This window comes from Microtus oregoni, unplaced genomic scaffold (genome assembly GCF_018167655.1).
Source record: "Microtus oregoni isolate MIOR12 unplaced genomic scaffold, Mior012 000021F_ref0000039, whole genome shotgun sequence".
Classification (NCBI taxonomy): Eukaryota; Metazoa; Chordata; class Mammalia; order Rodentia; family Cricetidae; genus Microtus; species Microtus oregoni.
This window is the reverse complement of record NW_024543080.1, coordinates 14,619,757-14,645,577: the sequence shown is the minus strand read 5'-3', so window position 1 is coordinate 14,645,577 and position 25,821 is coordinate 14,619,757. Positions and strand designations below refer to the sequence as shown.

General features: G+C 34.7%; 1 protein-coding gene across 27 annotated transcripts in view; it reads left to right on the top strand.

Annotated features, from left to right (window-relative positions):
• Adgrl3 (adhesion G protein-coupled receptor L3) overlaps positions 1-25,821 on the top strand; it is a 752,737-nt gene that overhangs the window by 657,794 nt on the left and 69,122 nt on the right. For all 27 annotated transcript variants that reach the window (XM_041671395.1, XM_041671374.1, XM_041671372.1 and 24 more), the window contains 2 exons: positions 10,559-10,625; positions 13,583-13,674. In XM_041671395.1, coding sequence (XP_041527329.1) covers positions 10,559-10,625; positions 13,583-13,674 — 159 coding nt within the window. The remainder of the gene's footprint in view (positions 1-10,558; positions 10,626-13,582; positions 13,675-25,821) is intronic.

Genomic DNA, 25,821 nt, shown 5'->3' with positions numbered 1-25,821 from the left:
TAAAAATTGTGTCACATGAGCTCAGAAGCTCAGGATTTATGGGAGAATGCTTGCCTAGAATGCAAAAAGAAAAACAAATGTGCTGTGGGACAATGGTCTGTACCATGTCAATTATATTTTAAATAAATGCTGATTGGCTAGTAGCCAGACAAGATGTATAGGCGTACTGATCAGGCAGGAAGAATTCTGGGCAACGAGAATTCTGGGAAGAGGGAAGTTTGATTCTGCAGTCATGACCCAGGCACAGAGCAAGCAAGATATGACTGCCTTGCCAAGAAAGGTACCAAGCCACGTGGCTCACATAGACAAGAATAATGGGCTAATATAAGTTATAAGAGTTAATAAGAAGCCTGAACTAATGGGCCAATTAGTTTATAACTAATATAGACCTATGTGTGATTTCTTTGGGATTTAACGATTATGGGAACCAGGCAGGACAGAAACCTCAGACAACAAAAATGTTGGAGAATTTTGTAAAAGATGAAGCCTTAAGAATGTATAGACTGAAAGGAAATTGAGTTGAAACAAAATTAGTCTTAAAAAATGGTTATTTCTCATTTGTATTTAGTGCACAAAGACTGAATGAGAGAAAAGATTCCCAGGTAATAAAGAAAAAGATACAAAACAAACCATAGCATCAGACCTTAACTGAGTATGGTAAAAGTAACTTTAGAATTCACCACTCCCATGGTTAAATTGTGTAGATGAGAAAAATCAAGCATATTCATTCTGACTTGTCTATCATTATAGAGATAGATATAAGCAGACATTGGATATATTCTCCAGATTATTTCAAATGTAGTTAGATTTACTTTTCTGATGATAAAGGGAAAGGAAGTAAGGAGTAATGTACATGTCTAAGCATGGAACACTTCCACAGGTATAAGATGCAGACTTTCTGTGGAGTGAAGTGGTGAGGTCATGTTAAGTGAACAAGAGTTTTGAATAGCTTTGAGATGAGCATTATGGAAAATGTGTTAAAGAGCCAATTAGACATTAATAAAAAAGATTCTGAGGCAGCAGTGAAGGCTGGGTAAGGTGAGATAGCATCCATTTGTACAGAAGTTAATAAGCCAGATTTCATGATGAAATTTCTATCAGAAACCTGAGCATGCTGGCAGTAAAGCAGCTTGCTTCCCAGAAATGGATATTCATAAAGAGGGAATGACACAAAGAAGACACCAGAATTCCTGAGAGCATAGTTAAAATAGGGCATGTGGTGCCCGGACATCAACAATACACTTAGAAGGAGACTATTTCATTTCTGGAGTGTTCTTTTTTTTAACACAGTGACAGGCTATGCTGTCTCTTTCTATGTAACCATTCTTTTCAGGCTTGATGTTGTAAATTGCCGTCAAATCTGAATTCATTCTGTCAGTCCCCAAAAGAACCATGGGATCAGACTATGATTAGCAAAATGATAACCAACGTTGCTTGTAAAGATTTTAGAAAGAGAGGCATTGAATTCATCATAGGCCCTCTTTTTTTCTTCTCAAATAATGTCTTTATTGATATAATTCACAGGCCATACAACTACTCCTTTGAAATATATTCTTCAAGTGTCTTAATATGTTCCCAATACTGTGGACTCATCATCACTAATTTTAGAATATTTCCACCAGCTATTAAAAAACCGATTTTCTGCCCCTTCCCCTGGATCACAGTATTGTGCGTTTTGATTAATGCATTCTCCCCCTGAAACGTAAAGCTGAGTGATATCATTGTGAGTGACCTTACACTCATTCCAATGTTGTTCTTAAACAGTTCCCTCTTGTTTATTGAATGTTCCCGGTTTTCTTTTGGTGTTTTTTTTTTTCTGTGTTTATCTTTTCTCCCAAGTTATTTGCAAATGTTCCTCTTACTGAACTGAGTCAAACTGTTTGCTTTGTGATTCAGTCATTTAGTTTGAAACAAATGTCATTTTCTGGATAGCGTAAATCTGTCTTCTTAGAATCGATAGTACATGGTCCCTAGTGATTTTGTTAATGCTTAGGCCATCATTTCTTTGATTTCCTGCCCCATGACTGGTAGGTCTCATTTGCTGACATTATTACCCTCTGGGAATAGCGGCTAATTTATTTCCCAGGCACGACTCTAAACAGTCCTTAATTTCTTAGTTATGTAATTAAGATTTTCCCAACCAAAAGCAAAATAAAGAGATAGATGACAGAAGGAGTGAAAGAGGGAGGAAAGAAAACAGAAAAAATCTGGTTCAATTCTATCCCTAGCAGGCAGAAAGCATTTTATTGTTTATGTTACATTTAGAAATTGTTCACGAAGATGACTGACTCAAAGATCTATGGGAAAGATGTATTAACCTTCAACATTGGGGGAGATCACTGAACCCAGTATCTGCCTATGAATGTTTTTCTTCTTAAGGAAACTTTATCAAAAGATAACTGTTATTTTGTGTTAGATATTTACCACAGAAGCTGAAATGAATGTATCATGTATCTGTTTGGGCCTAATCAAGATATCTTCTTAAAAAAAATTGTAGTCAGTGGGATTTATTTATTTATTTATTGATTGATTGATTTATTATTTTGGTCTGGCATTGTAAACTGAACTTGACTCATTGCATTTGAGGCAACCACTCCAACACTGATTTAGACTGGCAAGGCACTGGATTTTGACTCAACTCCTAATACTTCTGCATTCTATAATTTGATCTTCTGTTTTTGTCTTTCCTGTCTCTCTAATTGTTGTTGATTGCTTTTACTTTATTCAAGAAAATGATCTGATTGTCCAAGTACTTGCTAACTGTGTAGCTTTTTTTTCTTTCTTGTGTAATAGTGCAGCAAAGAAAATTTTTAGAAGTTATCAGAAATGGTTGGAAATATTCATAGAACTGGCAGAAGATATTTAATGGAGAAACCTTTTTTTTTTCCCATGTACCTCTTAATTAAGTTTCAGGCTACATTTATTTCCAAAACCAATTAGAATGTGGGTATTTTCATCTAATATAAATTCTTATAATCTAGAAATGAAAGATATTGCCAGCTATGTTTTGAAATACTCCCTAATATCTATAAAGTAAATGCTTAAGTCCTGGAAATTTCATGATTCTTAACTGTAATACTAATTTAATATTTATAGTATATCCAGAATAATTCCAATTAATGTATTACATTGTAGTGTAATCTAAATTATAGATTTATCCTTTCCCTCTTCTTATTCTGCTTAATCATTTCATTATAGTGATAATGAGGTCTTATATCTAAAGCCTTTAATAACAGCAGCTTACATTTCTAACAAAAAGACTCATACCGATGGTAGATGATGAATTTACAGATAAAATTGTCTTGTAGGCTAAATAAATGTTATTTTGATACAGATATAGATGGCTATCATATTCCATCTGGCTGATGGATTATGATGTGTTTTTCTATGAAATGTTATTAGGCTGTTGAATTTATTATGTACAGAACACATACTCATGAACAAAGCTTGCATAATTTGATCTTAAGATGTTGTTTAGTTTTCCATCAATTTGCAATGCTTATAAAAGAGTCATTATCTTCTGATGTTTGTATAACAAAATCTTTTAATCTGATTGACATATACTCAAAAAATATACTTATAATAACATTAGGATTCAATAGCATGACGTTTTAAAAATTCATTTAAATAGCCAAAAATCTTTTAAAAAATAGCCCTCGGCTTGTGGATCACAAATCTATATTACACTGCTAATAATGAGCATATATTTCATTTTTGCTTCTGATCTTTTATGCTTTTATTCTTTTGGAGAATCTGACGATAATCTCATCGGATACTGGAAAAACATGATTAGAATGGAGGTTAACAATAATTCAAAAAGGACTCTTCTGAAACTCAGTTTTAAATACTCTGATTTTATGACCTGAAACAAATCAGTTCATTTAAAATTTATCAAAATGTTCTGAAAATATGAACAGTTTAAAAGTTAAAAGTTTAAATAGCATAAATTGATTCATTGGACCTTTAGTATGGTCTCCAGTGTTTTTGTTTTTGTTTTTCGAGACAGGGTTTCTCTGTGGTTTTGGTGCCTGTCCCAGAACTAGCTCTTATAGACCAGGCTGGCCTCGAACTCCCAGAGATCCACCTGCCTCTGCCTCCCGAGTGCTGGGATTAAAGGTGTGCGCCACCACCGCCCAGTTTATGGTCTCCAGTGTACAACCAAAGGGAGAGTGGACAGCATCCTGAGTGTCTTGGAAGAAGAAGTAAAACAATGAGTAACAGGAAGAAGAAGGGTACTAGAAAGGGTAAAGCTAGAGGGTGGTATAAGAGATAAATTGTGAGCTAGAAAATTGGTTCAGGGCTTTAAAGTACATGGATTGAATCAAGAGCACTCATAGCCTATCCGAAATCCATGGAAAACAGAAAAAGAGCCAAGCTCTTAGAAATAATTGACATCACATTGCAATCTGACGATCGCTAGAAAGCCATCTCCTAATCTTTGCATTTGTCTCAGCAGATTACTAGGCTGGAATAACTATAAAGTTGTAGTCTATGTTAAATAAAAATCACCAAGTTTATTTCAGTTTATCAAATAACTAGTATATAGAACAACAGTCACTGGTGGTTGTAAAAACAGTACATTATAGGATTATCCAATTACATTATAGTATTATCTTAAAAAAGAGACTCGAGGAACATTGAGCTTCGCAATAGCAGATGGTTATACTTACTTTATAGATTTGTTCCAATTTCTAATCACCAAATCCCTTTCAGAAAAAATGTGTGTGCTGCAGAATTTTTTACAGCACATGAAAAAGCATTCTTATTTTAATTGACACAAAACATTCAATGAATTTGTCATCAGCTATGTGTCTGTTGGATATGTGAAATAGGATAGCCAATGAGGAAGTACTTTTCAGTTATATTACAAGGTAATAAGCACACAGTGTATATATGGAGAAAACATGTGTAAGCTTAAATATTATTTTATTAACACCTATGAGCATGCTTTCTGTGCATATGTATTGAAGACTAAGGTTTTATTGTGCCACCATGTTTCATTCATGAACAATTTGATATGAAAATAGCATTAATTTTGCTGTCTAATAACACCTGAAAACTCTTTCTGGTTACATTTGAAGAAAATAGCCTTGGTGATCTATACTTCTTCAGAAAACTTTGGATACTAGTTCGATGTATGTTTGATTAATGTATTATACCAGAATATAATCCAACACCTCAAAGCCATTTGTTGACACTGTGTTCCAGATCATGATAAGGAACTACAGTCTGGTGGTGTGACTGATTCTAAACACCATGGGACATGCTTTATATGATGGTTGTGTCTTTGGGTTGGTGTCCCTGATGCTTTTCCTAAATACAGAACTATCCCCTTAAAGGATGGGGTATGAAAATAAATAAAACAATTACCTGTAGTTTAGTATGTAAAGATGGTAAATTAAGCAGTCAATTTTATTTTGAGTTACTTTAAGAAATTAACTTTTCTGTGTTGTAAAGATTTTTTTTTATTTTTCTGAGTTTACATGAAGGTAGTTATTATTGAATAAGTAATTGGCTTTTTAAGGGATCATGATATCAACTTCTTTACTAATAATTTTAATTCTACGTCCTACATTTTGGAGAACAAAACTAGATAAGTATAACAATTTATTTTTGTGTCTTAGCACTGATTCTTTGGAATATTGAAATCAATAAAATTATATCAGTGCAATAAGACTTCATCGTGTAAATAGCAGTCTGTTATTACCTTTTGAAAACTAATACAATAAGAATATTTTTTTTATTGAGAAAAGGAGAAAAAGAAAAAAAAACAAGTTTCCACCTCCTCCCAGCCTCCCATTTCCCTCCCCCTCCTCCCGCCCTTCTCCCCCTCCCCCCACTCCTTTCCCCCTCCCTCTCCAGTCCAAAGAGCAGTCAGGGTTCCCTGCCCTGTGCAAAGTCCAAGGTCCTCCCCCCTCCGTCCATGTCTAGGAAGGTGAACATCCAAACTGGCTAGGCTCCCACAAAGCCAGAACATGAAGTAGGATCAAAACCCCGTGCCATTGTCCTTGGCTTCTCATCAGTCCTCATTGTTCGCCATGTTCAGAGGGTCCAGTTTTATCCCATGCTTTTTCAGTCACAGTCCAGCTGGCCTTGGTGAGCTCCCACTAGATCATCTCCATTGTCTCAGTGGGTGGGTGCACCCCTCGTGGTCCCGACTTCTTTGCTCATGTTCTCCCTCCTTCTGCTCCTCATTGGGACCTTGGGAGCTCAGTCCAGTGCTCCAGTGTGGGTCTCTGTCTCTATCTCCATCCATCACCAGATGAAGGTTCTATGATGATATGCAAGATATTCGTCATTATTGCTCTAGGTAATGGCACATTTGTGTTTCATCAATGAAACAAAAGACAAGGCACACGTGGCACATGAAAAGTCTTCCTTTGACTTCTCTAGAAGTCTGCATTTAGTATTGAACAAGAAAGAGGTAATATGGCCAGGGGAGTCTTCTTTTCACCCGTAGGTCATGTCTTTTCTTTTAGTGCTTCTAAAAGCACAATTCAGAGATTGTAAACAATGGGCTGAATATCCTTTAACAGTACAAAACCGAGGAGTTTTAAAAAACTATACAAACACGGCCTACCAAAACAACCAGTTCTGTTAGGTAAAAGTTACTTAGTAGATCTCAGTGGTTTTCAGATAAACCATTTTCTTTAGAAGTACATTTGACCACTTATAAGCTGAACTTTTTGTGTTGGTGTAATAGATTGTTCTTTTAGCATGCGTCTCCCTAATTGACTCTGATCACCTCTTAGTCAGTGGTTCTGGATTTTATCTCAAGATCATAGGGGGCAAGTGTTTAGAATACTGTGGGGTGGGTACATACCTGACGAAGCATGACTATATAATACCATTCTTCACATTAAAGTCAAGGATGATTCTTTTAATACTGGCACGGTGAATAGAGCAAGAACCGTGTACATTTTGAAGGTGGGTAATCAGAGAGAAATGAAACTCAGAACGCTTTGCAAAAGCCAGCATGCAGCCAAAAACAACAGCAGGTATGGCCATATGGCAATCAAATTAGAAAATGCATTCTCGCCACACAGATTCCAGAGGATAGTAAAGCACAGACAGCCAGCATGCAGGGATGATGTACTCAGTGCGTGTCGAATTTCACACTGCCTCTTCCACTGTTCACTTATAAAGAGAATTTGAATAATTTTAAACAAGTAGATACTGAAGAACTTTCTTAAAGGCTAAAAATAACATCACATTTTCCTTCTATGTTTAAAGGAGAATTGTTAAGCCAAGTACATATTTCAAAATAAAGCATTTGTTAAGCTGTTATTTCTAAAGAAATCAAGCTTGGTAAGGATAAGGTTAATGTCATTATGTTATTTAAATAAAATAGGTGAAGATATTAAAGTTTTAAATCAATCTTAATCCAAAAAGTCACTCATAATGTGATTGAAGTTAGGGCTGTTTTTTACCTGAAAAAAGCTATTTTCTAGAAGATCTTGAAGCACATTTTTCACATGCTAAAAATTATTTGCTGAAAATGTGGTTTAGTTCTTAGATGACCTCTCGAAAATTTTGTGAACTATAAATTGTCAATCCTATTATCAATCATTCTTCAATGTATTACTAATGTCGTATTGTGTTGCTATAACTTGAACAATGGAAAGAGAAAGAGACAGAGAGAGAAAGGGAGACAAAGACATGGAAAGGGGGGATACATCTGATTTAATGTGAATAAATATTGCGTTGTTCTTTATTGCTTTTAGTGTAAAGGAAAATCTAGTTTTGTAAGAACCTAGACTTTATGGAAATCTCTCCATTCAAGTCACTCACATACAGATAATCCTTTAAGGTATGACAAGCTAGCTTACGGTGAGAATGAAGGCAGAGGTCCAAGGTGAAGCTAGATCTCTCTGACTCATATCTGTTCATAGGCAACACTACACCCCTCTTTTTTCTATGACTAAATGTAGCTGGCATTCTTTTGGGCCACCAAGTAGCTCTTAAATCATGACATGGAGACTAATTATTAGTTATGAATGCTCAGCCTTACCTTTTGCTCCTTTCTTGCTAACTCTTATAACTTAATTAACCTGTTTCTCTTCATCTGTGTTTTTCCTTGGGGCTTTTTGCCTGCCTTCCTGCCTTCCAGCCTTCTCTCTTCCCTCTCTCCCTCCATGCTTCCCTCTCTCTTTCTCTCTCCCTCCCTTACTTCTTTCCTTCTTTCCTATGTTCTTTTTTTCCTTTCTTCTGTTTCTTTCTCTTTATGTTTACCTTACTTTCCTGCAGTCTCCATGTGTGTCTGACTTGTGGCTGCCTGGTTTATGACCCTAGGTTGGTCCCTCTCTTTCTCCCTCATTCTCCTCCTGCTTATTTTCTCTTTACCTACCAGCCAAGACTCTCTCTCTCAACCATCTAGCTATTGGCCATTCAGCTTTTTATTAGACTAGTCAGGTGCCTTAGGCAGGCAGGTGAAACAAATACAACACATCTTTATATAATTAAACAAATGCAACATAGATAAATGTTACACATCTTTACACAGCTAAAATAATTTTCCTCAGCATAAACAAATGTAGCATATCTTTACATAATTAAAATGCTTTCCACAATAACAAAATGTTGACATATAAGAGCAAAGAGATAACTAACTGTTCAAAGAAAGAAATGGCTAGTAATTTAAGCCCTAAATTCTTAAATGAATTGTATTTTTCAAGCAGAATTCTTATGTGTATTTGAAAAATAATAAACCATTTTGGCTAGGTAGAAATGATGAACTAATTTTCAGTCTCTTGCTTGTCTGCCTACCTCACTACTCCTAAAATTAGTTTATATGAATTTAAGGTAAAAGATGATAGCCATATGCCCAGAGATTGATGTGTGGTGGTGATTTGGTTTTTGCTTAGAAACACGGCTACCAACCATCTTAGGAAAATGTAAAAGTTATAAAAATTAGAAAACAGCAAACAAACCATAATAACTGAATCTACTAGTCAAGTGAAAAAAAAACTATTAGTATTTTTTTGTTTGTTTTTGAGACAGGGTTTCTCTGTGTAACATCTCTGGTTGTCCCGTTACTCACTCTGTAGATCAGGCTGGCCTCAGACTCATAGATCCACCTGACTCTGCCTCCTGAGTGCTGAGAATAAGGTGTGTACCACTACCACCTATCTACTTTCAGTAATTTTTAAATAAAACATATAGCTAAAACTTTTGGATTATCCACTCTATTCTCCTGTGTGGGATAACTCAACAAGAGTTAATGGGTTTTTCTAATCACTTAAACAAATGTATGTGTGTAGCCATGAAAAGAATGAAGTATGTACATAGTGTATATATATAATATATTGTTTTATTTATTATGTACATATGTTTAATAAAGAGACGATATTAATATATTTCATAGCTTTTTCACTGAACAACTAGTACTTCTTTCTTCCTCCTCTTCTTCCTCCTTCCCTTCTATCTTTCTTTATGGTCCTAGGAACTGAGCTCAGAGTCTTATGGGTCATTGAATTCTATCACCAGCCCTCAATATATATTTTAAATGATTCCCTTTGGTAAATATAGTTCTGCTCTAGTTTAAACTTTCATACCATTTTATCAGATGAAAAACGGTATTTTGTTTATCAGTTGATTATTGAAAAAATATATATAATCTTTCATGATAACGTTCTGGTATTCCTTCGCTCTTTAACTTAACACTTGTATAATCAGCAGTGTATCCAAGCCCTTGACTATAAGTTAAAAGCACATAACAAAGTGCTATTTGGTATTTACCAGTGGGAATGCTCCTTTTTTAATTATGCCTCAAATACTACAAAATGGCAAATTATTCAAGATATTATTCTTAACATCAAATAATTTGTTCAATATTTGCATTAATCTTCCTCGTAACTAGTCGCTTTCACTTTGTCTTCCTGTCACTGTGAAGAATGGAAACATAATTTCTCATGAGCTTTACGAAGTGGGGGAGTACTAAATGCGGCTGAAATTAAGTGATTAATAATTTACTTTTTAGGTAATGTATCAACTTCTTCAGATGCTAAGGACCACTTGTAACCCCAGAAGCACGAGCAGTAACAATGCTCTTTTTAAAGCGTCAGAGCTCTCAAAGGTTGGCTGCCCAACCTAATTAAACTTCAATCTTCTGATACCAAATTTATTTCTTCCTTGTACTGAATTTCCTCAGATCTTCTTGACAGGAAAATGTCACTTTGCCTGACAGCTGATAGACAGCTTATGTAGCACTGTAATTGGAGAGAAAAGGATAGCTTAAAGCTACTGGGTTTAATGGCTATATGCATGGGTTTTTCTTTTCTCTCTCTAAGGTTTCAATGACAGACACAAAAGGCCTTAGCAAATAGGCCTGATGCCATTTTCCCCCCTGCTTTCTCCAGGGGTAATTATCTTACTCCATCAATGGCGTTGTCAGAAATTGGACACATAATTCAACATTTAAATGAACAAGCAATGTAATATTTCCTGTCTCCCCGTGGAATGCTGTGCCACTTGCATTCTTCTCTGTCACTTGCTCACTCGTGATGGATGTCCTGTAGCCAGTCCTTGAGTGGCTTCTCTCCCTTGTGTTTCACTGCAGATGCTGGCTGAGACTTGACACCTACTTCATTTGGAGCTTTATAGGACCAGCGACCTTGATAATTATGGTGAGAACCCCTAATTAACTACGCACTCCCCAGGTCACGAAATCAAGCTTCCACTATCTTGTACTAACTGTCCTAAATTTACATAGGTTAATCTGGGGAAAGCATGTACTTATATGACCCTACATAACTCAAGCAATTAGACACCCATTATAGTCTACTTTTATATTCTAAAATAGTTCATCAAAACCGGTAGAAAAGGAAAGAAAGCATTTGCAAGAGTAAGTGGCTACTTGAGAATTTAGTGCCACATGGTCCATACAGCTGTCTAGACAATTGAACAATGATTACTTCAACTTTTACTTTCCTTTTCTTTGGGATAATTGGAATTGAAAATAAACGGGAAATAGAAAAGTAGGCGAACACGTGCCCATTCCTTCCAGTTACTTATTTATTGATTGATTCATTTATTTATGTAAATCCTCAAGACGTTAAAGAAAGATTTTACATGAAAAAGGCACAACTAAATTAGCTAGCTGAGTATTCTGGAATCATGCCTCCTTTTATATTTAGATCTGAATAACCCCTTTATTTTCTACATCGTTTGTCCCAATTTAAATGAACCTGTTGGTAGCATTACCATTACAAGCCTAGGGCCCCCAAATGGTATTGCAGGTTGAAGTGCTTGCCACTAAATCTGAGGAACTGGGTTATATCCCGGGTACCTACATGGTAGAAATAAATAAACCACTCTGCAAGTTGTCCACTGACCTCTATATATACACACCACCACGTACACCTCCCGTGTCCACTTACACACAGAAAAAGAAATGTAATAAAAATATACAAAGCTACTGCTCATTTTTTGGAAAGAAGTGGTAGCCTCTTTGCTGTGAATAAAATATAGGACAAAGTTTTTTTTTCCCTGAAGTCCTTTGGGCTAGATATATTTTGAAATTAAAAATACTTCAGATTTGAAAACGAAGAATATGGCATGATTACTACATAATATACATATGTGTGTATGCATACATAAATATGTCCTGCATATGTGTAAACACACACACACACACACACACCGGGAAACACCTATTGTCCAAAATCAATCACATTGACTATTAATATGTGAGAGACAAAACATAAGTCTGTAACAAAAGCATTTCTGGAAGTAAAAGAAAGAAAGGAAAGAATCAAAAAGAGTAGGATGATGGCCCTGGACATCCTTATGTCAATATAGAACTGCCTTTCCCACTATTTGCATTCTGTTTAGATTAAGTTTTTAGCCACTTGGCGATATTTGTTTGTGTATTTGTTTCATTTAAAGTTTTCTTCTTTCATTTGATTTTTACTTTTGAGACTCAGAAATCATTGATAGAGGACCATGATGCTGTGTTATGATGAGAATGTCAATGGAGCATTTAAGTGAACTTTCATGGTTTGCAGCAGGTTCCCAGTGGTGGAGGCTAATCACCGGTTCAAGTGCAATTCAGCATGTGGCTTTTTTTTTTTTTTGAACAGTGGTTCTCAATCTGAGGGTTACTATTCCTTTGGCAAATGTCTGTCTCAAACTAATTACATTATGATTCATAGCAGTAGCAACATTACAGTTATGAAGTAACACTGAAAACAATTTTACGGTTGTGGTTTACAACAACATGAGAAACTGTACTAAGGAATTGTAGCATGACAAAGGTTGAGAACCACTGAATTATAGCATTCACATAAGGTGTAGCTAATTTTTACCAGAGTATGTTCTTTTAAGCTAGAGGCATTTTTCCGGCTTTTGTGGCGTAACAATATCACGAGAGACCCTGCTTACAGCTTAGTCTATTGAAGCATCAGAATTTAACCAGCATTTTTAAATCCATTTGACTTACGCATTCAAAATGACTGAGGTTGGTATTTGTATTCATAGTCAGGTGTAGCAGTGTGTATCTGTAATCCTAGAATGGATAGTCAGAAGTTGAAGGATGACCAGATGTGTAAGGCCAATCCTGGTCTCTGGAGTGAGGTATAGGCCAGCTGGGACTATACACTTAGGCTATTTCAACAAAATAAATAAAAGAAAAAAGTATGTATATGTTAGTAATTTTGTATCTTTAAAAGCACATCTCTAACCTGGCGGACTGACCAATCCAGCAACTACCCAGGCACAGAACCGGGGTTGAATGTTGGTCTCGCCAATAGGTGTTGGGGTGGAGGGAGCACTGTCCTGTGGTCCAGGGCTACAAGATTTCCAGGACACAGGGCAGCAACGGGGTATCCAGGAAGCATCTTAGCGAGGGCTGTGTGTCTATGGCATAGCAAAGACCAGAGGCCTACAACCAAACCAATGATTCTTTATGATGAACACCTGCATGTAAAGATGAATGGATAAAGGAGTTTACTGAATGACTCCCCGTGTCACACTGCATCTTCCATAAAGAAAATTTCTCTTCTCTCCTTTTTTTCTTTCCCATTTTATCTTAAATTTTTTTTATTTGGGGGGAGAGGGTTGCAGGGGCAGAGGATAGATGAAAGGACTTGGTAGGTGGGTGGGATCGGGACGCATGATGGGAAAGACATAAAGAATAATTTTTTTAAAAAAATTTAAATGGTGTGTCTCTAATAACTAAAATGAAATTTGTCTATAATTAATCAGTCTCAAAATATGTTCATAGTTCATAGGATGTCAATATATTAGCTCTCCTAGATAATTCCTGGATTTGGGGGTTTGGTTTTCTTAAGCATGCACTAGGCTTTGGGTTGTCCCAGAATTTCAACAGCATCTTTCAAAACTGCCACTGATTTTGCATTTTGTGTGTATGTGGTAGAGTGACTTTTTTAAAAATTCAGTGGTATTGCAATTTGCAAAGCTGGCTTCTTGCCTTTGCTAAAGCATTAGACAGTCACCTGTGACTCAGTTCCTTTAAGAGTCTACTGAGAACTAATTTCCTAGAACAACTCATGTGTTACAGGGAATGGACTTGCCTTTTTTATGTACTACGGTTATCTACATAGCATTGCCTTTTGCATTTCAGCTGAATGTGATCTTCCTTGGGATTGCTTTATACAAAATGTTCCACCATACTGCCATACTAAAACCGGAATCAGGCTGTCTTGATAATATCAAGTAAGTGATTCTTAGTTTTATTTTTATATACTGTACTGGAAAGTTCTTTCTAGTTTATATTGTAAAAAAAAATATAGCAAAGTTCAATGTATTGATTTTGTTGAGTAAGCTTGTTTTTTGACAGTTGAGGTAACTTGATTAGCCTACAATCAATGTAATGAGACCCTTTCTCCAAACTTACCTTTCCCTGTAAACTGGAATTTATAAATATGCCTTTTAGTTTGTTGGTATTGTTTGTTTTTTCGAGACAGGGTTTCTCTGTAGCTTTGGGCCTGTCCTGGAACTAGTCTGGTCTCAAACTCACAGACATCTACCTGCCTCTGCCTTCCAAGTGCTGGGATTAAAGGTGTGCTCCACCACTGCCCAGCAATAAATGTGCTTTTAAAGCTACATTCACTATGTCCATTAAAGCTACATTCACTATGTCCTTTAAAGCTACATTCATTATGTTCTTTAAAGCTACATTCACTATGTCCTTTAAAGAAGTGCAACATTTCTAAATGCAAATAGAAACCACTTTGTAGTGCAGTAACTGTATGAAATTGCTCACGCTGTACTCAATCCCTGAGAGCAATAGTGTGTGCAAAGACCAGCAGTGATGGTACCTTCAGTGATAGTTCCTGCAGAGATAGTACCTAGAGCAGTGGCACCTGCAATGATATTACATGCAGTGATTGTATCTGCCGTGATGGTACATGCAGTGATTATATCTGTAGCAGTGGTTCCTGCAGTGATTATACCTACAGCAATGGTGCCTGCAATGATGGTATGTGCAATGAGTATATCTGCAGTGGTGGTTCCTGCAGTGATGGTTCCTGTAAGTGGTGGTTCCTACAGTGATGGTAAATGCAGTGATGGTTCCTGCAGTGATGTTTTTTGTAAGTGGTGGTTGCAGTGATGTGTCCTGTAAGTGATGGCTCCTGCAGTGATTATACCTGCAGCAATGCTACCTGCAATGAGGGTACATGCATTGATTATACCTGTAGTGATGGTACCTGCAATGATGGTACATGCAGTGATTATATCTTCAGTGGTTATATCTGCAGTAATGTTTTTGTAAGTGGTGGTTGCAGTGATGTGTCCTGCAGTGATGGTACCTGCAGCCATGGCTTCTGCAGTGAAGGTACCTGCAATTTCATTTGTTAATGAATGAGAACGGGTAGTACTTGCAGGTACCAAAAAGGGAATTTTATACTACTGGAAAACAACCCTGAAATACTGAGTATGAGTATTCCCTTAGCAGTTATTTGTAGCTGTCCTGTTATCCTCTGAGGAGGGAGGTACACTTTTCCTACTATTCACAAGCATAGATTGAGAATGTTTTATCCAAAAAGCTCAAGATCAAAATATTATAATTTTTTTTTCTTTTCAAAACAGTTTCTCTGTAGCTTTGGAGCCTGTCCTTGAACTAGCTCTTGTAGACCATGCTGGTTTTGAACTCAGTGATCTGCTTCCCTCTGTCTCCCGAGTGCTGGGATTAAAGTTGTGTATAACCAATGCCCAGGGTTTTTTTGTTTGTTTGTTTGTATGTTTTTGCCTTGTTTTGTTTTATTACATTATAGAATATTAAGTGTTTTAGATTTGAGAATATTTATATAGAGTTCATGTAGAGCTCTATGGTTAAGAATTCTTCATCTAACAATAAAAACCTGAAGTCATCTAAATCTAAAGATCAAAAAATGAAGCTTTTTGATAATTACGTTTGGGTGTCAGAGCATATCAGGTTTGGACTTTCCCTCTCAGTGATTCTGAGCCTTTATTTTGAAATGTAAATATAAATTCTAACTTTCCTTCCTTTGAAACGTTCTCCTGGGAGCAAATCGATTCAGAACATTTTCCACTCAATTAGTTTTTTGCTTTCAAAATCTGCCCTTTATTACTAATTTTGTATTTTTATCCTCAGGCAAGTATAAGTATGCAGAAATATAAAATAATATTTCTTGTTAACTTATAATAAAAATACATATAAAAGCTAAATTATATTTTCTAAAGTCTCTGAATTCCTTGTTATAAGCAAAATTGTATTTTAATTTATTTAATGATCTTGAACCTCGAAAAAAGATATTAACATTGAAAAGTCTTACACATACACAAGCACATATGCACATAGACACACCCATGCTAAATTGTGTTTTCATCTGATTTCTTACGATCTATTTCGAGTTGGCTCAGTAATACTAATGAAATGAACACACGTTCAAGACATTTCCATGTGCTTCTGGATCCCACTTGAGCTCTGTCTGACAACAGTGATGTCACCCCCTTTCTAGCTTTCTGTATTGGTGCCCATGATTAACCATGACAGGTGTTTCAGAACACCACATTATACTAAGATGATAGTGACAAAGTATATTGACATAAAGCAGTTAATTTTTGGTGAATGAATAACTATCCTATATTAATTTAAAGGAATATCCAAGGAGTTAGGCAAGTAAGAACATTTTAAATTAAGTAGAAATTTTCCACACTAAAGTACTGCCTCATATATTTACTTTTACTTTTTTGTTATAGTCATGATTATGTTGCTGAACTATGAACAGTTAAGTTGTTTTTCTAAATATATTGTGCATCCATGCTGTTCCTGATGAAAGTGAGTTTTGATAAGTTAACGAGTCCATGAAACAAATTTTTCTTATCACAACCTCCTTTACTCAAGTCATTATGAGTTATGTTTACATACCTTTTATTCTATGTTGTAAACGCTATTTAGGAAATTTTTAAAGTACTGTTCAGCAGATAAAACACAACAACGGTAAAATGTTTGGTCTTTATTTCAACATCTACCTGGGTAAACTTAAAGAAACTTTGCAATCATTGTCCTATCTCTAAGTAATTTTTGAATAAACTTTTTGTGCATTCTCACATTTCTTTAAATTTGTTACTTGTTCTTCGTACTGACTGTCATGTATTGGAAAAATATTTTTCTATATAGTTTTGAAAGCAGGTACTGTTTAGAAGAACATTCAAACACACCAAAACTAATAATTATATTTAATAAAATTGATCACATTAAGTTTTATAACATATAGCAAAATGTAGTATTTAGTAAGAGTACTTTGATTTCGATTCTGTCTGAACTACTTACAAGGTTAGAGCATTTGAAGAGTACTTAACTGCACTGAGTCATGATTCCCTCCTTACAATTGTATAATGAATGAAGTATACCTCACCATCTATTGTGCATAGAAATTTAAAACCTTTGATGATGCTTTTTTAAAAAAACTCTGTAAGAGAGGATTAGTTGTTAAAATGATGTGTCGTATGACTTTAAATTAGAACTGTGGCTATGGCTTTGCTGACAGAAAAGCTAGTAATAGAAAAGAAATAGGGAAGTCATTGTCACAGTTAGGACCTGAGGAATTTCTGGCAATCACCTCTATAGCAATGGTGGACCAGTTCACTGCTTTTCGGTTCAGAAGGAACATTCTGCTATGCTAAAGAATCCAGGAGGGCTAAGCTTTGCCCACTGTGACAGAATGGAGGAAGTAACATTGGTGCAATGTCCTATGTTGATGGAGACAAAGTAGACAACTAAAATTGAGGGATTTCTGCTCACACTTCTCTACACAGAGTTATGATCTTTTGCAGATCAAGAGAGTTTGTGGGAGAAAGATAAATTCCTTACAAGAAAAAAAATTTTGAGCACTTTGTAAAATCTGGAGGAAATTTAAATTTCAATGTATTAGGTAAGAAGCAGTTGTAAAAAATTGACAGGATTAAAAATAGAAGTGTGGAGAGCATTCTCTTTCCAACACTACACATACAATATTTTGTGTGACTGCTGCAAATCTAAAGTAGTCTTGGAAACAGGAAGATTTGTTTTATGACAAAATCAACAGTCCACCCCCCCCCAATGCCTCAAGCATGCACGCACTTCATCATATCAAAACTTCAAAATACATCAGAGTTTTTAACTTTAAAACATTGTTTATTGATCGTTTTCAATTGTCCCTGATGTCATTTTACTTGTTTCGTCACTACCATAACAATCATACCATACAGATAATTTTGATCTATTCCTCTGTAAATGAGTAAAGTCTTAGAAGCAGTTTCCAATAGTCAAGAGTTTTAACCATAATTGCTTTGCTTCTAAACCCTCTCTAATGTACCAGTTCTTTCTTATAAATGTTTGTTTTTTATATGTTTATGCATAGACTTAGATATTTTATCTTATTTAGTCTAGTAAATCCAAATCTTTTAGTTAGAATATTTATTCCACTTACATTTAATATGATTACTGTTATGGTGAGCCCACTATATGAGTTTCTTCTTATTGGACTGTGTATGCTTTTCCTGTTCCTCCTTTAGTCCTTCCATTGAGAAATATCATTATTTTGCATCCTATTTTATTTTTCATATTGGCTTTTTTTGCTAATCACTACACTTTTTTATCACTTTTTCTAGAAATTGCAACAGAAACCACTAAATTATTATCGTTTGGTTTGTAACATAAACAATTTTTCACATATGTTCATTTTCACACATATACACACAGACTCTTGTATTTGTTGAATATGTGTTTTCTCCTCATTCTTTTTCACACATGTACACACAGACTCTTGTATTTGTTGAATATGTGTTTTCTCCTCATTCTTTTTCACTGCCACCGTTCAATCACTGTCACCATTTGAGGACTCTCAGTGATGGTTCTATTAACTTGTTTCTTCTTTTATCTCATTGTTTGTGACTTCTTCTGATGCCAGCTAGAGAGAAAAATCTTGAAATTGTTAGTTCAGTCATGTAATGTAACTGTTGGGATAAAAATCCTTCAAAGGATCCCATTATTTATAACTTGAGTCTAAACTCCCAGTCCATACCAGCTAAGCCTTGGTGGTCTTGCCCACCTACTCAACTTCCCTTCTTTGTCATGAGTCCACCAGTCTACTTTGGGCATGTGTTCTTTTTCATCGTGGCTTATCACTGCTCATCTTCTTTTCCTTATACCTTTCCTGGCTGACTCCTATTATTGCATGTAATTTAAATATTCTCATTTTAAAAAATATGTCATATTAGTCTTCAATTTCAAAGAAACCCCAGAGTCCTCATAATTAGCCCCCTTAGTGTTAGCAAAGAACACTTATTTATCTAGCGTATTGTTGTATTACTGGTATACTATGAAAACAGTAATAACATGAAATAATGTAGTTAGCCTGATAATAGAGAAAATTAAGGATGCTAATTCTCAGGCTTTCTTGGAAAGTAATTAAATTAAACAGTACACATCTACTTACTGATTGCTTTTCATTTGTCTCTTCATCAAAATAGGTAATTACAAGAAAGATGTAATTCCAAACATTTGTATTTTCTGGTTTGTTTTCTCAATTACTATAGTTGGAGCAGAATATAATCATAGCAAAAGCTCAATACAATTGAAAGTAATTTAATATATATAGGCTATTGTTGAATTTTTGCCAGCCAAAATTAACTTACAGTATGACTGACGAATCTAAAATTTTAATTGGTGAGGAGTGTCGAACTCTCAGTGTTTACCTTCAAAATAAAAACTGACAACTTCACCAATCACCCATTTTTCTATTACAAAAGCACAAAAGATTTAAAATAATTCCTTTCCAAGTAAAATCACAAGTTATTTTGAAGAATAAAAATAAAAATGAAAGTTTTGTGTCTATTTGTACAGTCTTTCTATGTATTTCCTTTAGCTATTTCTTTGCTTTTATCTGTGCACAGGTTTCTGCACATAGGCTTCTGACTTTGCCCATTCATGATTTCCATATGTCATCCAACTGAGTGTCAATGGGGTCCACTTAGCTTTCCTTTTTGCGTTCCTAGTTATTAATGTGTGGATTAATTAACTGTGATAACTACTCAACTGTCAATCCCATTTGGATTGGGATGGTTGGTTAAATGTCCTTATCAAGTTATACCAAGGGTTTGCTGTTTTTCTCTGATCAGGAAATAGGTACAAACTATTGTATGCTTCACATAATTAATGATAATTATATATGCAAAAACTCACATCATATATTTGGTACACATTACAGAATATTATCTTTTTAAAAATTGGAGATGAGATCTCACCTGAGTTAGATGCAAAGTGCTGGACTCAAAAGATCCTTTTGACTTGTTTTCCTGAGATGCTTCAACTGTGGATCTGCACTGACATACTTGTCATGCTTTGATTATTTAATTTAATCGACTCTGTGCAGAAATATTCTGCTGCCTCTGGGTCTTTGCATTTTCAACAGAGAAACTGTGCACAGTTTCTATCAAAATCCCATTAGAATTTGTACGGCTTTATTCACCATATGCTGTCATTAAAATTATGCATCATATGATGCACTTTTTTCAAAAGACAAACTTAGCCTTTTATGGTAAAAAAAAAATAGGGAGTTCCAGGGGCAAATGCTCATTTAATTAATAAAAAGCAAGTTCTGTAATTCTAGAGGGAAAAAGAATGTATCCCCAGCAAGCTTAAACACCTGCCATGTATAAAGGAGCCCAAGAAAACTCTGGAAGCTTGAGGCTTACAATACCTGAAATAACTATTCTTTTTAAAAAGGTAAACTTTTGCATACTTTATTTCTAAATGTTGATAGAAACAATTAATCTAAAATTATGTTCAGCCTGATCAGTAGTCTATTAATACTGCATGGTGTCAAGAGAAATTGGATTCTATAAAAGGAAAGGGTAATTGCCATAAACTTGAAAAATAAAACAATATCACTGGAAGATTTTAATATTTTTCTTCATGTTAATATATCAAGATATATAGAACCTGTATATAAATATATAGCCTACTTTTCAAAATTATCTCATTTTTTATACTATAGTCAGAGCAATAATATGAAAAAAGTCTGAACTTTATGAGAATATAAATCTGGTATGGAGTCACAGTTAATAAAAATGTTCATAAACTTCAAAGTTTTCTTGGTGAGTAGTGAGGAAATATTTTGAGGCATTCTTCATTTTTTTTCTTCTTTTATTTTGAGTAAAAGTACCACTATGTATCCCTGATTTACTTCAAACTGTAGAGACCAAGCTGACCTCAAACTCAACAAAGATATTCTTGCTTCTGTCTCCATTACTGGGATTGAAGGCAGGTGTTACTATACTTGGCAACATTAATATTTATGTTCTTTACTCATTACTGGTAAAAATAAATAAAGGAAAAAAAGAAGGAAGAAATGGCAAATAAATGGATAGGTAGATAGATAGATAGATAGATAGATAGATAGATAGATAGAGATTTGGGGTATTAAGAGGGAAGCTCAAAATAATACTCATAAGTTTAGACATAGTTTACATCACCATATAATTTTTTTCATAGCTTCTGTCACCATCAAAATTCTTATTTTTTTAAAATTTAAAAGACTGAATTTTAAATACTTAGGAATATTTTTTCAAAAAGGGTTTATATATTGCAGAAGATACGTTGTCTTCATTACTTTTGCTATAATATAAAACACGAATGCCAAAGTATCCTATTTAAAAAAAAACATTAAATTTAGAGTATACAGCTGCAGAGAGTTAGAATCCATAATGGGAGAGTCAATGAATACCTGAGAACTTACACCTTGATCCACAGACAGGAGGCAGAGAGAGAAGGAGAGCACAGGAATGACTTTGAATCATCAAAGTCCATTCCCAGTGGCATACCTCTTCCAAAAGAACATCACCTCCTATTCCTTCTTAAACAGTTCCATCAACTAAGGATCATATGTTCAAACATATGAGCCTAAAAGAGATATTCTTATCCAAACTATGCATTTCTTACAATTTTAAACAAATATTTCTCTAATTCATATCATTGATGCATTCATTCTTGGAATTACAATTAATAGTAGTTTTCTATTGTTCATTATATGAAAAGAAAACATCCTTTATGAGAATTCTGTGATTGCATGGGTTTGTCATTGTTTCCGGTTGTTCTCGATTTTCTTGGTGCATATAACATGCTTTGCCATTGTCATAAACAGCTGACAGGAAGAATAACACAGTCGAAACAGCACCCGCTCTGTAGATTGTCTGACTAGCAGATTCAGTTCATGCTATTTATGACATCCCTTAAGCATTCCTTAGTCCTTCATTGATTACCTTGATTCCACCATTTAAAAGCTGAAACCAGTCAGGTTTTCACAGATTCACACAACTTTGTATTCAGGCAGTGATATTGAGTCTCTTCATATCCTACATTTTTGGGAGACTATAATTTCAAGTGCTCTGAAGTATTAAAAGGATGGTCTCTTTTTGGAGGCATTTTGTTTAAAATGCATTAAAATTCCCATATCTTCCCAAGAACCATGTTTTATGAATAAATGCATTCAGCCCACTCCATATGCTGGAAGCTGACATTTGAGAAAACCAGGTTGAAGGATGATAGTTGTAGGCACAGTATTATGCACTATACCTTGAGATGAAATTATTTTTTCATTCTTCTCTCCAAATAATTAGGTTTATATCAGATATGGGAGCAGCAATGGCTATCTAAGGATGTATTAGAAATCCTGAAAACCTTCCTAAGGAGAAAATGTCTTCTTAATAATGAATATGTAAAAATTAGCATCTCCTTTGTTCTTTGCATAGGCCTTGGGTCAGATTCCTTTTATATTTCAAAGGAAGTATGTATGCCATCAGCTTCACAGTCTGAATCTAAATTAGCCACTCATAGAACTGTGATTTTTGCCCAAAAGAGTAGTGTATATTGTTGAAAAAGTGAAAATTGTCTGAAAATAATTGCATTTAAATAGCATTTGTGCTCCAGATTAATAATGCTCTTTATATGCCTTAACATATGATATTAGATTGCATCCCTAATTGCCCATTAATTTATTAAACACACATTTTGTGTGTACTTTGGGTTGAATCCGGGCCCTTGTCCATGCAGAATATAGACAGAGCTCAATTCTAAACCCTCGGGAGCTAAAGTTTTAAAGTGGAGTTTACAGATTGAAAATAATTTAGTAGAAACTTTAGGAGACAGGGATGGGACACTAAGGTGTTTAGCTTGTTTACTAAATAAGTCGGTTGTTACTGCTCATGTTTGTAAAACTGGAGATAGCACATTTTGTTGTGGGACAAATATTTTTCCCCAAGTAACTTAAACGATGTTCTAGTTGTGAATATTTTCTAGACAATTGGCATGGTGAGAGCTAGAATTTCTCTTTTGAGTCTCTAATGCATGGATTCATGCATGTTTGACTTGTTTTCATATTGTGGATCCACTGACTAGGATATTAGCCGCCACAAGTAGCTTTCCAAACTTTCATATTAGCTTCTTCATATGTGAAGTGAATACTTCTCCCAAGTAAAAATAACAGGCAAGCATGAAGGCTTTGCTTTTTTTCTTATTCTTTTATTTGTTCAAAGTGGATTACAATAGCAATGTTGTTTTGTTTTCAAATTATATTTTTTTATCTGCACTTCAAAAGTGCTGAATGTTCGTGTCAGTAATGACCTAAAATGAAACTCTATTCATGAACCTGCTTGGTTGTAATTAAAATGTGCAGAAAGTTCAATAGGGTGGCAGACATCTCAAGCTACTCAGTCCACACTTGGAAATTTAGTAATCTTATTTTGCCTTGGCTAAATTTCAGCGACTGTTGAGATATTCCACTACATAGTTATGTATTTTTTATAAATCTGTCATCAGAGTCTCTGGTTCTCTTTTTGGTTGTTCTCCTGCTATTAAAGTAGGCATTTTAGCACACTCTTTGTGTCTGCTCATGGAAACTGAGGATATAAGCCAGTCATTTTGAAATGCTTGCCCAACATCTTCTCTATGAAAGAACCAAGATGAATCTAAGTTTAAAACTAAGTCATTTAATTATGATACTAGAAATATAAAGTAGGAACATAAATAGAAACCACTTATTGGCAAATTTATTTTTATTACTAGGCATTAACTTATTGTGTATACTGAAATATAATTTGAAAACCAGTATGTTTTCTTTGTAAAAGTGGTTGATATTTCTTTTATAAAATTCTTAGTTGTTTTATATTTATTTTTTGTTTGTTTTGTATTGGTTTATTATCATTGAATTCACTGCTTATTGTCTGATTAGCAAAAGAAAAGCCTATAAAATATTGCTCATTCTATCATTATTTGCTAAAAAATCAGAACCCTATATAGCTAAATTATTAAGATCATTTTTTTACTACTGGATTCTTCCTTTTTAATGAGACGTTATATTTCTTGGCAGCTTTCTATTCTTTTTTTTCTTTCATTACTAAGAGATAATTTGACCTAATAAGTAACTTCTTCTAATTTTTCTTTATCGTGTATGTGTACATATACCTGTGACATTACATAAAGTATCAACTTTTTCCTGTATTGTATATATTTTTAAATTTTTTGGAGAAATTTTTAAAGCCAAGAATAAAAACCATTTTCTCTATTTCTTCTTATTTTCCCTACTGTATAATATTTGTTTTAGGGTTTTATAATTTACAGTTTATGTTTATTTTTTTCGGAAGCCACTCTGTAATCCCAGTTTCCCAGATATTTTAATGAATATTTCCTTTTCCTGCCAAATTCCACTGCTACCCTCCTTCATGGCACATCTGCCTTTTCTCCCATTTTGGTCCCATGTACATAATGCATGCCCTTTACCCTTACTGCCTTATCACTACAACTTGCTCTCTTTCTGTAAGATAGATTTCATACAGATTCCAGATGTTTAATAATTGTTTGAGTGTATGCTTCTTTAATTACAATTGCATAACATGCAAAGTTATTTAGTCAGGAGAGCCAGTGTATGTAAAATTTTAACTAAGGTCAACCCTGCCTCTATATACCTCTTTCAAGACAAGGTTTCTCTATAGCTTTGGTGCCTGTCCTGGAGCTAGCTCTTGTAGACCAGGCTGGCCTCGAAGTACCTGCCTCTCCCTCCTGAGTGCTATTGTTAAAGGAATGCACCACCGCTGCCTACCTATTTTAATTTTTAAAGTGTTTGTAAGCCTTCTATCTCATAGATAGAATATACTGATGTAATGGGACTAAATATAATAGTAAATATTTCCACTTTGTCTTGTAACTTATACAATAAATTCATTATTTTCTGTCTGGGTACATTATAGCCAACAAAAATTGATAGACATTATTCTGCAAATTTTTGTGACATAACGTAAACATCTTTTGCAATTATACTTATTGACCTAAAATGTTCATAAACTGTCCAGGTTCAGCATTATCCAATAGAACTTTCCTATGGTCCTATGGTGGTGGTATTTTCTAGAACTGTATCATCTAGAATCATATGTACTACCGATGTGAGGTTTTGGATCATTTGCATTATGACTTGTGTGCTTTGGAAATGGAATTTGAAGTGTTATTCTGTTTTGATGAATCTACACCGCCAGTTTTGATTAGCACTCACCACATGGAGTACATAATTCCATTCACTCTGCTCCATCTACTGATTTATTTCAGCCACATCTCTTTCCCTGCATCATATTACTTCCTGCACATCTTATCAGGCATTTAACTGTTCAATATTTATGTACTGAGTGTTTTCTCCATTGGATAAGAAATTTTATATTAACTTTATATTTTCAGTTTGAGGTTAGAGTTAGACAGCCGAGTAATATTAAAAGTATTTTGTTACTCAGATAAAAACTTGGTTTTTTTTTTACAAGAATGCTATAGATTATACTTACATTCTAATTGTGACCACTTTATAGACACAACCTGACACAGTCACAAGTTAATTAGATTCTGCCTAATGAATATCTAGTAAATGATGGAGCTGGGATGTATGTAAACCTGAGGCAAGCAGGCTTCACAGACGGGGCTCGCATTCTATCTCATTGCAATATTTACTCTCTCATCTTTCTGGAGAGTGAGTTTTTATCAGTGCTTCTCTTTATTCAAAATTCATCACAGATGGGCCTTCTCAAGAACATTATTTGTGTATTCATAGTGCAGGAAAATATATTGCTTCTGGCAAGAAGGAAGGAAAAAAGGAGCTGTAATGATCAGATTTAACTCAGGTTAATCATCATCTCTGTGTTAAAATTACTTAGAGGCATATTGTCCATAATTAAGTCATCTTATCCCCTAATATTACAGAATAAGGGAATACCTTTTAGTGGCATGACATCTATCATTTTAAGCATGCCCCCAAGCCTTTTTTTTCAGATTGCTCATAAAATTTCTCATTCTCTAGAGAAATGTGATCTCTAAGAAAT